This window comes from Miniopterus schreibersii (genome assembly GCF_964146895.1).
Source record: "Miniopterus schreibersii genome assembly, chromosome: 12".
NCBI lineage: Eukaryota > Metazoa > Chordata > Mammalia > Chiroptera > Miniopteridae > Miniopterus > Miniopterus schreibersii.
In genome coordinates this window covers 56,549,566-56,564,064 of record NC_138112.1, presented here as the reverse complement: position 1 = coordinate 56,564,064, position 14,499 = coordinate 56,549,566, and the positions used below count along the sequence as shown (strand labels likewise).

The 14,499-nt window shown below is 49.5% G+C and overlaps 1 protein-coding gene across 1 annotated transcript in view; it reads left to right on the top strand.

Moving 5' to 3' along the window:
- Positions 1 to 14,499, top strand: part of ABTB2 (ankyrin repeat and BTB domain containing 2) — a 147,236-nt gene that overhangs the window by 96,768 nt on the left and 35,969 nt on the right. Inside the window, exon 2 of the mRNA XM_081153182.1 lies at positions 13,172 to 13,321. Coding sequence (XP_081009308.1) covers positions 13,172 to 13,321 — 150 coding nt within the window. The remainder of the gene's footprint in view (positions 1 to 13,171; positions 13,322 to 14,499) is intronic.

The window sequence follows — 14,499 nt, the reverse complement described above, 5'->3', positions numbered from 1 at the left end:
CCCTCCTGGGTGGCCATCTCCTAATTCCCGTGCATTTGGAGGAGACTGGTGTCACAGATACGGGGTTTTTTCTTTAGCTTGTAACACCATCGGACGCCAAAGCCAATGTTTGGTTTGCTTTAATATTGAGAACGTCCAGTTTTCGTGACGGCTTAGAGCTCATATACATTTGTGTTTTCTGAACATGGGTTTATCATGCTTACTGAGCACCTATTAAGTTCTTGGACCTGGAGAGATGACAGAAGGAGGAAGTAAGATGACAGCTATAGCTTCTGCTCTCAGATAACCACTGTTATGTTAGGTGTTATCTGTGTGTTTCAATAAAGCCCTGGGATGGAGAAGTTATCTTCTGAAACAGCTGAGAAGGTTGAAAGGTTTTGATTCTTTCTCACCTCCGCCATCGGGCAGGTGGCTCGAGGGGTGGACGGTAAGATCTCCGAGGTGACATATTGCTTCAGCCTTGGTGTAATTTGGGGCCTGCTGACTAGTCAGTGATTCGAGTAATGAGACATGCCGGGGAGTGAGAGGCCACTTTTGTGAGCACTGCGCTCACCCCAGCCTCCCGCCTTCCAGGCACGACCCCTCGCAGGGGCATCTGCTGCAAAGCAGAGGTGACAGTTCTGAAAGCTAGAACAGGAACGGAGGCCACCCAGGCAGGAGAAACACACCCTAAAATAAGGTCAATCTGCTCAAGGCATGACTGAGAGTGTGTGTGTGGGGGGGGGGGGGAAGTTATATTGGCAGAGCTGCCTCTGCTTATAATGATTGTGGGGGGGAATGTAAATAGAACTGGGTGCTTCAAATAAAGAAGTGAGAAAAGTATGAGGGAGTGGAGGATTTCACGGTGGCAGAGTGCCTTCCCCTCTGTCAGTGTGCAGCTCAAATCCAAGCAAGATGCAGCCCAGCTGCCTTGGAAGGACATCCTCTGTCTGCCTCTCGCCTGGCCTATTGCCCACACAGCTTCAGTTGGGGAGGGGGCCAGGGAGGGGGGCTCTGCCCCAACAGGCTGAATCAGTGTTTCCACTGGGTCCAACGCCGTCTTGGTGGGCAGATCACTCGCCAGCCTCGTAAACTCACTCTCTGCTTGTCCGTGTGACATTTACAGCCCTATGGGGAGCTGGTTTTTTAATGAGCCTAATTTGAGACTATAAGTAGGAGTTTGTAAAACAAACAGCGAGGGAGTCCGGCCAAAGCCCAAAGTTGCAGTTTAAGCTCACAGGGTCACATACAGCTCTGCAGACAGACCGACCGAGGCTGCCAAGCCCGGGGCAGCGGGATGAAGGTGCTCTCCAAGGAAAAGCCTCCCTTCTGGGGTCCCGTTTTGGTTGTGTGAAAGGCCCTGGAGGGGCCTGGCTTTCCCGTGGGAGGAAAGGACTTATTTGGGACTGGGCCTGTGTGCAAGGCCAGGGCTAAATGTCAGTGAACGGGAAGGACCAAGCGCTCCCTGCCTGGACGACAGCCCCACAGCCAGCCCCACAAGGCCTCTGGGAGTGAGAGGCTGTCATCCAAAGATGCCTGTGAGGAAACCCCACATTTTCCTGTAGCTCTAATTCCATTCTGGGGAGACCTGGTTTTCAAATTAAGAATGAGATGGCAGATACTGATGTCTGTTACAGGGCCCTGTTAAGGTCACCTCTCTCTAACAGGTCCCAAGTGGAAGATGAGGTCCCTCACCTCTACACAGATGCTTAGGGCTTGCTTTGAGGGGTGGGATGAGCGGGTAGGCTCTGTAACCTACCCTCTTGTCCCATTGTCCAAAACCGTGTGGCACGGCTGTAAGGGAGCCTCGGGAAGGGTTTGTATCACATAATCATTCCAGACAGAATTGGAGTTGTTAGCCAGGTAGGAGAGGAATGGCATTGGATAGGTCACTGAGCAGGCCAGCACAGTTTCAAGCCTCCGGTGACTTTTCGTACATCTTAGCAGGAAAAGGGCTAGGTGTCCTTCAAGATCCTGAGAGCGACACAGCGAGGTCTGGAATGTCCCCATCGTGGGAATGAGGGTACTGCAGGCATCTCCGTTCTGTCAGTGAGCTTCCTCCCCCTCCCCCAATTCAGCTCCCTCGGGTGTTGTGTGATGTCGCTGAGCCATGAGATGACCCGGAGCTGTTGGCATCTCATGTCAGGTTCTGGTGGGGTTCTCAGAGTAAGTGGGCGCTTTCTCACACATCCTGTTGTTTTTCCTCCCTTGCTAATGAATCAAGCCCTCTTTTCAGACTCCTGCCAAACTTCTCGTAGCCACTGCAGACTCCTCCTCTAACGTTTATCATGGTGGGTTTTAATTATTTGTCTACGTGGTTTTCCTGCCTTCTGGAGCAGGCTCCTGGGTCTTACCTACCTCTGTACTCCTAGTGCTGCACTCAGTGTAATTAATGAGCGTGTGATGAACCCTTGGTTAAGTGAATGAATTATGGCAATTGCAGAGAGGACGTTCCCCTGTCCTGCTCAGACACTTACTCCAAATTTAGAGCCATCAGTCAACCTTGACACAGAGGGTCCCAGGGCCTTGAAGGATGTGTTCTCTGTGGGTTTGTTAACTGCCTGCAGGCAACTCTTTCTGTGCATGGCAGGTGGGTATGTGTGTGTGTGCTCCATGGGAGTTGCAAAGGGAGTGATGTTACCTCTGGGCTCTGGTGTCCCCAGCACACTCAGCACTGGGGTGTCTGTTCTGGCCCAGATCTCGAGACACGTGTTGTACAAATTTCCCTGTTCCTGGTGAGTTACCTTTTGGAGCCTGATAGATGGAAATCTGCTGACTGCTTAAAGTTGATCCAGGAACATCACCAATTTTAAAAGTAGTCAAACATGGCTTTCACTTATTTAGGCTTAAAAATGATCTCTTAATGAATTTTAGTTCCGAAAAATATAATCTGCCACTTCTGTCTTTGATGTTTCAGTGCTTAGTGAAGACCTAAAAGGAATGAGCAGCGTGGTTGACATGAGAGCCCCTCGTCGGCCGGGGTAGATTTGGGACAGTGAGGTCCATGGGAAAGGTGGGGTGGGGGGGAGTGTGCATGTTCTGCCCGCAGTGGGCTCTGTAACCTACCCTCTCATCCCGTTCCACACCGCTGCTGAGTTATCTGTCTAAATGTACGTATGACCCTATCCCTCAACTGCCTAAACCCCTTCCTTCAGTCGCCCTCATTGCCTTAGAACAGAGTCCCAGCCCCTTAGGCTCTGTGACCCTCCCATCTACCCTGGCCCCTCCCAGGAAGCCTGTCAGGCTCCACCCTGCACTCAGAGCTTCTCCTCTCTGTCTCTGCAGGAAACCTTCCTTGACCCTAAGCGCCTGGGCAGTCCAGCTTAGAGACCCTTCTTGTAGGTTCCTTGTGTTGACTCTATTGTAGCCATCTCCACACAATATCGATTTGGCTGGTATGCCGTCTGCCCGCCTTCACTAGACTGCAGACATTGTTTTTATGTCCCCAGAGCACAGCCACTTCTGGCCCATTATTAGGTCATCAAAATAAGCAGCTGTTGAATGAATGAGTGCAGAATGAGTGAATGATTGCCGAGTAAGTGACCCATCTGTGTGAGTAAAGCTTGTTCTTTCAATAGCACAGCCCACAGTGGCCTTTAGGAAAATAATAGAATAGATTGACCTTGGGTCCATCCCTTCCTCCTAATGTTGATAAGTACTTTTATGGGGTAACGGATGGCTTTATCCCAAAGCCACTGACCCTGGGGCTTGGCAAGGCCATTTATAAGCATATTCCCAGCCCAGCCGGGCGTGGCTCAGCAGTTGAGCATCAACCTTGGATCCAGGAGATCGAGGTTCGATACCCGGTCAGGGCACATACCAGGGTTGCCAGCTCGATCCCCAGTCGGGGGGGCATGCAGGAGGCAGCCGATCAGTGTTGACTCTCTCATCATTGATGTTTATCTCTCTCTCCCTCTCCCCTTCCTCTCTCTGAAATCAATAAAGATATAAAAAACAATTATAAACATTGCTACATGCTTCCTGTGTCTCAGGCACATTGCTAAGTGCTTACTGTCTTAGCTTCTTTTAATCCTCAGTCCTGTAAATCAGGAGCTATTGTTAGGCGTATAGACACACAGGTGAGCAAATTGAGGCTCAGAGAGGGTACACACTAGTCCAAGGTCTCACAACTAGTAAGAGGCAAAGCTGAGTTTGGAACCCTCATCTCCCTGCCTCTTGCTGTTAAATCATCTGGAGAGTCTAATGGTCAAAGCCCTTTGAAATGGAAACCAAGAACCCAAAGCCGGCTGAAACTTTTTATATTTGCTAAAAGGGCTCTAGCACTGTACATTTCTGACTAATGCATTCATGTTCTACTAATAAACACCTTGGCCATCTGCCCCGGACCTTGTGACATTTGCATCTTTTTATAAAACCCCCAGGAAGTTTCTGGTGCTCACTGTGGGTGCTTGGGCTCCTTTATCCCTCGCCTCCCCTCTGGGCTGACAGCTTATCCACTACTCAATTTTTCCTGCTAGCAGCACTGCTCTCTAGCCTCGGATGCAGCTCAGGAACCACTCCCAGCAGGAGCTTTGCTTCCTTTCCCACCCCCAGGCCCACCTGTGCCCCCACCGGGTGTTGGCTGTGGGAGGCTCCTTTTCCACGCGCGGTGATTCCAGCCGCGTGGCATGAGGATTTTCCCCAGCTCTCCCTGTTCTCGGATCCCAGCGCCTTGCAGCCCACAGCGGCCACTGCAGGGGTTGGAGGTCCAGGCAACCGCTTGGCTGCGTCATAATCACACAGGCTCAGTGCCGTGGGCACACAGCTGGGCCCAGTGTCGGGAAGATACCACAGGAAGTCACACAGGAAGTCCCACTGCTGATGCAGCCACCGAGCCACCCGCACCTGGCCAGGCGAAGGGGCTGGCTCTCAGAAGGGCCGATTCCTGGAATGAGGCATGGGGGCAAAACCTCACCTCCTGGTTAGCAGTATAGAATGGTTTCTGCCAGAGTTCCCTCCAAAAGAATTACCCTTTTCCCTAATCTTATTTTTTTAGTATCATTTCTATAAGACAGCCAGGTTTTCCTTATTTACTTTTTATTTGCTTCCATGAGCTCGCAATGGTTGTAACAATGCTTTAATTTTCATTAAAACACACTTTTCATTTGTATTGAGACGCAGTTGACACACAGCACTGTAGAAGCTTAAGGGGGGATGGCATAAGAACTTGACTTACATAAATCATTATTTAATCAGGAGAAAACAGGGTGAAGAGTTACGGAGGGAAAAATCATCTAAAATTCTCCCATGCAGAAGCAGCTCTTTTATGTTAGATGACCTCCATTCTGAGCCCTTTACAAGTAACTAGATTATAGGTTTGTTTATTCTAACATTCCCTTGTTTTTTTTATATAAAAATTTAATTTCTGGTAACTAATTTTCTGCCATATTTGAAATTATGGATATTCCTTTGCTCTGAAGAAACATTCTATCAATCTCTTCTTCTAAATACATCAGTCATGATTATCACTTTTCCTGCACCGATAAATCATACTCATTTACAAAGGCTAGAAAGCAGGGTAGTTCAGAACATTTTTATAACACTGGCTAGAGAGAACCCCCTTTTCTTGGTGCTGTGTGCACTGGTGGGGAAAAGGCCGATATTTTAGGGTGGTAACTTTACCTGTCTGTCTCCATCTCAGGTCTTCTATTTACTCTGCGTGCGTGCGTGTGTGTGTGTGTGTGTTGAGCGTGCTGCTTTTATACGAAAGTGGCTCAGGGTTGCCCTTGGCTCATGGAATTAGTGTGCTTACACACCGAGGGTCAAGGACGACATTTGACAAAGGACCGTGGCCATGTGGTGGATTTTCTTTTTTAAGTGGTGGCAGTTCCAAGACACATGCTTCCTGGGTCACTCAAATTCCCGATGTGTTACATCAATACTTTGGAGAGAGGCCACCCAAAATCTCTTAAAAAGTATTCTAAAACACTGCAGAGAGCTTTTTCCACAGGAAGAAGCTCAGTAGTTGGCACCTGTGTTTTCTGCTCCACACTGCCCAGAGTTGTGACTGTTGCTGGTTTTTCCAGAGTTCACCTGTAGGTTTAACTTCCTGAAATTGAGCTGCTTGGTTACTGTGGCTTCATTTTACTCTTGCAAAGAGGAGAAATGGCAGTGAACAGACTGCATTTTATTAGTATTTTTTCTTCAAAAAAAAATCAGGCAGCAATCTGTGATCTCTACTAGTTTGTTCTTTTATAGGTACCCAATATTCACCCTCGGGGTCTATGACAGACTGACGTGTAAATTAATTAAACAAATCACGAAAATATCAGTGATCCAGCATTTGTAATAGGGATTCTGGGGTCACTGCCACTGCTTTGTTGGTCTGTTATAGTTTCATGGTGGCCCCTACCACCCCCCTCAAATCCTTGCCCTGCTTGAGAATTGGGTGAGCCAGCCCTGAGGTCGGAGGTCATAGGGGCTGCTGCCAGCTGGAGGGGAAAGAGTCATCCCCAAGACCAGCTTTCCAAGCAGGGCCACCACCAGCAGGCCCGAGAATGCGAGAACTCAAAGGGAAATGAATTCCAGCCCTATATACGTGGTGAGGTTCGCTTTTTACCATCTTTTTAAAGAGAATTGGGGATGCTGGCAATGAGCCTGCTGCCTTTGATCTCACCCCGGGTTCTCTAGCCCCAGGCTCCCTGGTCAGTCGTAAATGTGCATTATTATTTACTATTTCATGGTGAGCTCTTGGCCCCTGGGCCTGACTTAACTGGAAGACCACCTTTAGCTCAAGTTGTTCTGATAACTCCACCACAGTGAGGTGTCAACCGGAGCATGGTTGTGTTTGCTTTTAATTTCCTGACCTTAAAGAAGGGGAGAGTGCAGTGCTAGCTGGACTGGCGAGTGGTGAAGGAAGGGTTCTGTTCCTGGGCCTGAATGGGGGGAGCCTCATGTGGGGGTCAGTGTGGTGTGGGGGTTACTGTTGCGGACTCCAGCGTCGGGCAGGCTGGGTCTGAATCCCACCTCTGCCCTTTGCTAGCTTGTGACCTTAGCCCATCTAAACCTCAGTGTCCCTCATTGGTAAATAGGCCTAGTAATATACTAGTTAATAGCTAATAGTAATAAGACCACTGCTAGGGGTTTTGTGGGTTTTCAAATGCTGGTTCTCCATTCCTGGCATAGAGTATTACACAGTATGTGCTAGCCTCTCTGTTCATTATTAACCCACTGTTAAAACCTGCTTCCCAAACTCAATTTAGATACTGCCCCCCAACTCTTCTCTCTCCCTGCCTCCCAACCTTTTCTCCTCACTTGAACTCTTGGGTCTCACAGTACAGTGGTCCCATCTTCAATTATTTTTAAATCATTTTTATATGAATGATTAACAACTCACCAGGCTTTTCTTCTTATTTCCTCCATCTTTCCTTTGCCTCAACACTCCCTCCTCCCCCAAACACACATCCCAACCTCTTTGGATCTAGACTCTCAGGAGAAATCAATTCAGTGAGGTTGTTTTAGAATCAACTGCCCTTATACTTCATTCGGGTCTCTCTGAAAAGAGTCATGCTTTAAGTTTTCAGCACTTTGTTTCATTGTGACTAACACACGACTGAGCATTAAACATACTATATATAAAGTTCCAGATCAGAGAATGGAAATACTTTTTTTTTTTTTAATTAAAAAGGTTGGATTGTGTGGGCTACTTGGAAACCATTCAGTGGGGCAATATAATTTTTATTTTCAGAAGCTTATGGACTGAACCCCACCCAGGCTTCCAGCTCCTAAGAAAACTGGCAGAAGACACCCTGCCAAGTTTCCTCACCAGGGCAGTAAAGGAGTAATCCTCCCATCCCAGTTTTCAGTTTAAAGAAGCAGGAGACAGGCAGTGGCCTTGCTGTCTTCACAAATGAGGTTCCTTGGGCCAGGTGGCCAGAGTGGGGGGGTTCTGGTGGGGATTGTGGGGGGGCAGGGACAGGAGAGGGTGCTACCCACACAGGCTTGCACAGGTAGCTGGACCCACTGCAGTCACTGTGACCTGAAAAGGAGGTTTACAATTCTGGGGACAAAGCTGGTAATGTTTTGTTGAGTTGAGGGGACAGTTATGTTACAGTCTTGATGGCTGCTCAGAAAAGCCAAACTATAAATCATCCAGTTTTCACAAAAAAAGAATATTTTCTTTACATTTAAAATTGTGTGTGGGGGGATTATAGCTTGGGGGGGGGGGCGGGGAACTAAACTGTAGGAAATGGTAATAACAAGATCTGTTCATTCCCACTGTTGACAGTTCAGAAGTTAAATGTTGGAATGAAAGTGGGGAGAGGGCTGTAAGGGGTGTACTTTAGAGCTAGAGTGTGGAGGCGCCAGGTGGGCAGTGGGATCCTGGTGATGGAGAAGACTTGAGAATCAACCCCCAGGTTTTACAGAGGAGAGAATGAAACAGCACCCATTGATAGGGCCTTTGGGCTAATCCCTGCTTCTGAAAAACCTTTGCACTCAAAGTCCAGTTTGTCAACCCAACATGCAGTCCATCTGCCTCTGGCTTGGGGCTGACTCAGAAGCCACAAGCTGAAACCCAGGTTGAATTCCTGGTTGGCAACCACCAGCAAGAAGGCGGGGTTCCCAGTCTCCTCGGCAGTGGGGCCCCATTTAACTCGATGGCGCCCTCTCTGGGCGCTGGTGGAGAACCACCTAGAAAGGAATCAGGTTGCTTTTCCAAACCCTGAGCTGGAGCAGAGCCAAGTGCCCAAGGCTGGGAAAGCAGCCTGGAGAAACGTGATCAGGTATGCACAGGCTCCTCCGCTTGACTGATTTCCTGGGAGGTGCTGGGAATTCCCCCTTTACCGGCAGAATAGTTTCCATTTCTAAATTTCAGAGAAAGAAATAAGAATTCTTAACTGTGGAAGGGAGTTTAAACTTCTTGGTAAGGGCAGTGGGGAAGTCCTTGAAGAGTGCGAAGCTCCAGAGGAAGGTGACCAGAGGAAAGGATGGCAGGGGCGGGGTAAGACTAGAGGCAGGAGGCAAACTAGGAGGCTGCCACCCTAGCCAGTGAGGGCAGACGCTGTCCCCGCTGGGGCACAGCAGTGACAGATTTCCGGGACTTGAAGGGGGTTAAAGGAGCAAGGCTTGGTTGATTGGATGTGCAGGAGGAGGGAGGGACTTGATAAGGATGACTCACGTGTGTGTTGTTGGGCAACTGGGTGGCGGTGGCCCTGTGCTCAGAGGCCTGGACAGTGAAGGAGGCTGCGCCCTGGGAAATGAGCTAATGAGTTCCCAGATCCAAGGGCTGGGCACCTGGCCTGAGAAGAACTGAGTGATGGAAGATTACAGTTCTTCCTACACAATGAGAAATGTGGAGCTTCGCGTGCGGTGAGAGCGCACTGGAGCGGCCACTGTTTCAACAGAAACACTGGTAGCTGGCCCGTGCCCACTGCCCCACACTCAGGAGTCCGCCTCACAGTCGTGATCTGAGTGATGCATGTGCGGTTTCTCTGTAACTCTTACACAGCTCATCAGGGCTTGATCTGGAGTGTCCTTTTTAACTAATAAAGGGATCAAGGGAAATATTCCAGCCTGCTTTCTTTTCCATCATGACTAAAATAACTTTTCCTAAGCATTTAACTAAATAGGAAGGGGGGGAAAAAGCTCTTTTTTAATTTTTTCTTGAAATCTCTTTTCACAGAGTGACCTTGCACTGGGTCCATATCCTAAAGCTGGGAATTTGTGCGAGGCAAGGAAGGCCTCGAAGTGTTGAGAGAATTTAAAGTAAATATTTTCCAGTGAGAACTGGAAATATCTTCAGGGAGAGCTTCTGAGGAACGGGCTTATGTGGGAGAGAGAAAAATTTCGATTGACGTAAAAAACACTTTCTTAAGGGGCAGATTTGGAAGACAAGCTGTGGAACTGAATTCTGGAAAGATCAGAGGGAGTAAAAGACACAGCCTTTCATATGTAGAGTTTCCGGGGAGACCTCCAAGGATTTTGGCAGGAGGTGCCTGGGGACCCATGAAAAGGAAAGTCATATCTCTGGGTCTTACTTTGAATTTCCTCCTATCAAACCAGGGCCCAAACAGAACCCCTCTTCTTGAAAATATTCCAGTGCTTTCAACTAAAGGACAGGGTGACCAGAGTTAGAACGTCATTTTATTTCAGAAATCAAGAGATTGAAATTTTAGCCCCAGAACAGTTTCTGACCCTCAATAACTTAGGACAAGTCACTGAACTTTGGGGGACCTTGGATTTCTCATCTGGAAGATGGGTATGACTGGGTACCTTGCAAAGTCTTGGATTCTGTGTGATCATGCAAGTAAGTTATCACAGTGCCTGGCATGTAGTCAGTCCCCAATAATGGCATTATTGATAATATGACTATTGATCATAATTGCCTTCCCTTCCTTGCTGGAAGAATTCATTACTTGATGTAAAAAGTCTCTTAAGAGCAAAAGGTACTATGCAAAATCTGTAATGTTATCAACTACTATTATTAATAGTAGGTTCATAATTACTTTTGCCACAGTATTAAGTGAAAGTCCCTGTGGGTGGGTGATGACTAGGAACATGGGAACTATTATTAATGGAGCTGCCAGCTCCTGTTACTAGATCCATTGACATAATATTTCTCTCTGGGAATCCTTTGACAAATCAGCTGAATTTCCTATTCCCTTGCTTTAAGCACTGCAAATTTGATCCACATGTCCCCAGTGTTGTTTCTGGAGATTAATAACGGAGAGAAGAGGAGGAACCAGACCTGCACAGGGACCCGTAGCTGTGTGCAAACTTCCCCAAGTTGGTGTTTGGGCAGTCCTGGGTTCAGCTTGCGGTGCCCGCGGGCATGAGGCGCTCTCTTGTTTTGCTTGTTTCAATGCCCCAGCTCTTCCTAATGGGTACTCATCTGTCAGGGCGAGGGCTTTTTTGCTTTGGGGCGTAGGGCAGGGGGAACCCGGTCATGCCCTCCGGCTCCCACTGGAAACAGCTTTGAGGAAGTGCTTTGATGCGGGGCTTTGCCAAGTCCGTGAGCCGGATGTGAGGGGGGCCCGCTGCCATCAAAAGGGGCAGAGGGAGGTGAGAGGAGGGGCTCAGCCACTCCAAAGCGGTGCCCAGCTCCAGGGAGGCAGCAGGAAGGGCAGGGAGGCTGGGTCAAGGGAAGGGCAGGCTGGCAGGGCAGGGCTGACCGTCCCCTGAACCTGCAGGGTGGTCAGGATCTGGGCAGGAGGAGGACTGCCATGTGCGTTGGCCCCAAGAAAGAGGAACACACAGGGGGCTCAGTACGGGGGCTCCTGCAGGTGAAATGGGCAGTAATAATATAGCAGTGTTGTCACACACACGCCACCAAATCCAGTCAGCTGTCGGGGAGCTTGGCGGTGTGTTCATTGGATCTGGGCTTTCAGAGAGTTAAGTATGAATGATCTAGAGTCCGTCAGAGCCAGGTTCGAATCCCAGCTCTGCTACTTAGTTGACAAGTTGTTCATTTCTCCAAACATCAGTCTCCCTGTATCGAACGTGGACACAGCAGTGCCTACCTGGTTGAAGGAAAAATGAGAGAGTGTGAACGAAGCCCACATTCCCAGTACACAGAGGAAATAATAGCCACAGCTCCTGACAGAGCACTTCCTCTGAGCCACACGCTGGTCCAGGCATCGATGTCCAGCAACTCAGCTCATTGTCACGGCCACACAAGCTATGTACTTTGCTTATCTCTAGTTAACACACGGGAAATCGGAGGCACAGAAAAATGAAGCAACTTGCCCAAGATCACACCGCTGGTTTAAGTGACAGCGCCAGACCCCTACACCCAGAGATCCCAGCTCCAAGGCCCTGTTTCAACCTCTCCTACATGCCCTGTGGCTGCTGCCATCCTTGTTCCATTTCTGTGTTTAGGATAGGGAAATCTAACCCGCGTTTGGCCACACCCCAGCGGCCTCCAGTTATCTCAAGGAATTTTAAGAGATTTTCCCCAAAACTGGCTGATTAAATTCCTGTGGGTATTTTCCTTAAAAAAAGTCCAGGGTGGGTGAACAAAGAGGCATTGATCAAAGAAACAGCAGTTACCCGAAGTTGGGAATCTCTGACCACATGCTCTTAGGAACCACCATGTAATTTTAAGCCAGTCTGATTTTGCCTTTCTGGTACTTTCTAAGAAGCCGCACAGTGAGCCGGAGAAATTTACAGGCTCTCCCCCTGTGGGATGGATGCTGACAACTCTGTTCCTCTGTCGCTGGAGTGCTAATGAAAAACACTAATTGCACTTGGCCAGCGGCTGGGATGGGTCCTCCCCTGGAGGGGAGAAGGCAGTGTCTCTTTCCCTGTGGTTTCTCCCAGTCCCTCTGGTGGCTTGAAGAAGGAAAGGGGGCAGTGAAGGCAGTGAGAGGCCTGGGGCGATGCTGCCCTTTAGGCCGCGAGGTGGAGATTTATGCCTGGCTCGGCCATCCCCTGAGCTCCATGAAGACAGAGCCAGGCCTCTTTGTCACCCCAGCACCCTGAGTGTCGCTGGCGCCCGGCGCCCGGCCCCCGGGCCCATTGAGGCACTCTGCAGGTATCCAGTGAACAAGGAAGTGAAGAAGTGAGTTGTGTGTTTTTTTAATACATCTTTTTTTATTCAATACTATTCTGATCACTGATGGTCCAAGAACATTCAAATAATACACCAAAAAGAAACAAATGTTAAAGATTGGTCTTCAAACATCATAGCCACTGATGCCAAGCTTGCCTATGATCTCGCCAACATAAAACCACATCTGCACCCCAGTGGCCACCAAACCATTCAGCAATGCTTCCTTAACTGTGAGCTGTTTGAAGCTACCCGTTTGAGCACGGCAGACTATTTTTCTCAAGCTCTGAATAGCTGTGGGGATCTCAGCAGGGGTTGGAGGAATCAGCTCCACCTTGGCATAGTGCCAAAATGTGGTCAATCGAGGCTTTGAGGAAGTCACAGCAACGTCACAGCAGCGTTCACCAGTGGGGACCTTCTCCGCGAGGTTACGGACCAGCTGGGCCATGGCGCTGGGATGGAAACCATGAGTGAGTTCTTGTGTGGCCCACAAGCCTCAGTGGCCAGTTCCTTGTGCAGCTCCTGGTCTCCACTTGGCTTAGCATCACGCCTCCAAGGGGACCCCTCCTCACTCTGGCCCTGCAGCACTGTCCACAGTAAGGGCCGGCTGTTCTCAAGTGGAGCCTTGACGTTTGCCACTGACCCTGCTCTCCCAAGAGCTCTGCTTCCTCCCTGAGGTGACCTGCCTGCCTTGTCTCCCCACAGGTGTCCTCTCCCTCCCGGCCTACTTCAGTCCCTACAATGGCGGCGGGTCCCTGGGCCAGGATGAGCGCGCAGACGCCTACGCTCAGCTGGAGCTCCGGACCCTGGAGCAGTCCCTCCTGGCCACCTGCGTGGGGAGCATCTCGGAGCTGAGTAAGTACGGTGTCGCCGTCTAGCTGGCTCTAAGGGAGGAGGCAGGGGAGAGACTGTCTTCTGGGTTCTGGCCTCCTCCGCCTTCACTCTTCTTTGCTGTAAGCTCCATCCTTCTGGGCCAGAGGTTGCAAACTCATGGCTCACGGACCTGTATGGTTTGGTGGCATGTGGACTTCATCACACACAAATCTGGATTTCTGGCTTCTCTGGAAAAGTGACACTGGGCCCCACCCCTGCATATCAGTGATGGGGGAGGGGACTGTGGAGCAGCCAAGCAGACAACTTGTGTCCCCTCCATTGTCACATACCTCACCATCTTATAGCTGACCTGTTTCATTCATTTATTTTACTTGCCTGGCCCCAAAAGTTGTGAATTTACAGCCGGTATTCTTTCTTAAAAGAAAGCACCCTTGAAACCTCAATGGAGAAAATCAAAACCCAGCCACTCTGGCTGAAGGAGGGCATGGAGGGGTGCCTCAGCCCCGTAGTGGCCCTGGGCACCTCCTAGGGCCTTGGGGTCTGTGGAGCACAGCTGGAAACCCCTTGGTCTAGGTCATTGCCATTTCACAGTGGCTTCAAAGGGGTCTGTTAGGAGGCCAGAAATCCCACCCATCTCCTGATCTCCCCTCATCATCCCAGTTACTTGAGAAATCAAACTGCACATTCTTTGTCCTTACTTCTCCCTAACTATGTCATAAGCCCTCCTGGCAGAGGGCGGCCACACATCCAGGGTTGAAGCTCACAGGATGGAAACAGATGGAGCTTTACTCCGCTCCAGCCTTTTCTTTTGTAATTTTTTTGAGTTTTCTAGCCCCTGAACAGTGAATGACAAACCTTTCTGTTCCTTTAGGATGAAACTTCCTCCCTTCATTCTTCCTCCCCTTCCCAGCATAAGAAACAAAGGTTCCTGGTTCAAGGTCACAGAGCAGATCAGTATTGGGGCTGTGAGAGAAATCCGGACTTCCTGTCTCTGTCTCCTGGGGGATGACAGGATGGCCACCTGGGTCCCCTGCCCCTTGAGGGACATGCAGGAAGTGGGCTCGGTGTGTTTGAGGCCAAGCACAGCCTGTGTCTGGTAAACTCTCTGGCCCCGAGAACAGTGAGGGATGCACTCAGCCCTCAGACCATTGGGAAGCATCTTGGTTTTGTTTTGCATTTTAAACATTGAGCACCTACTG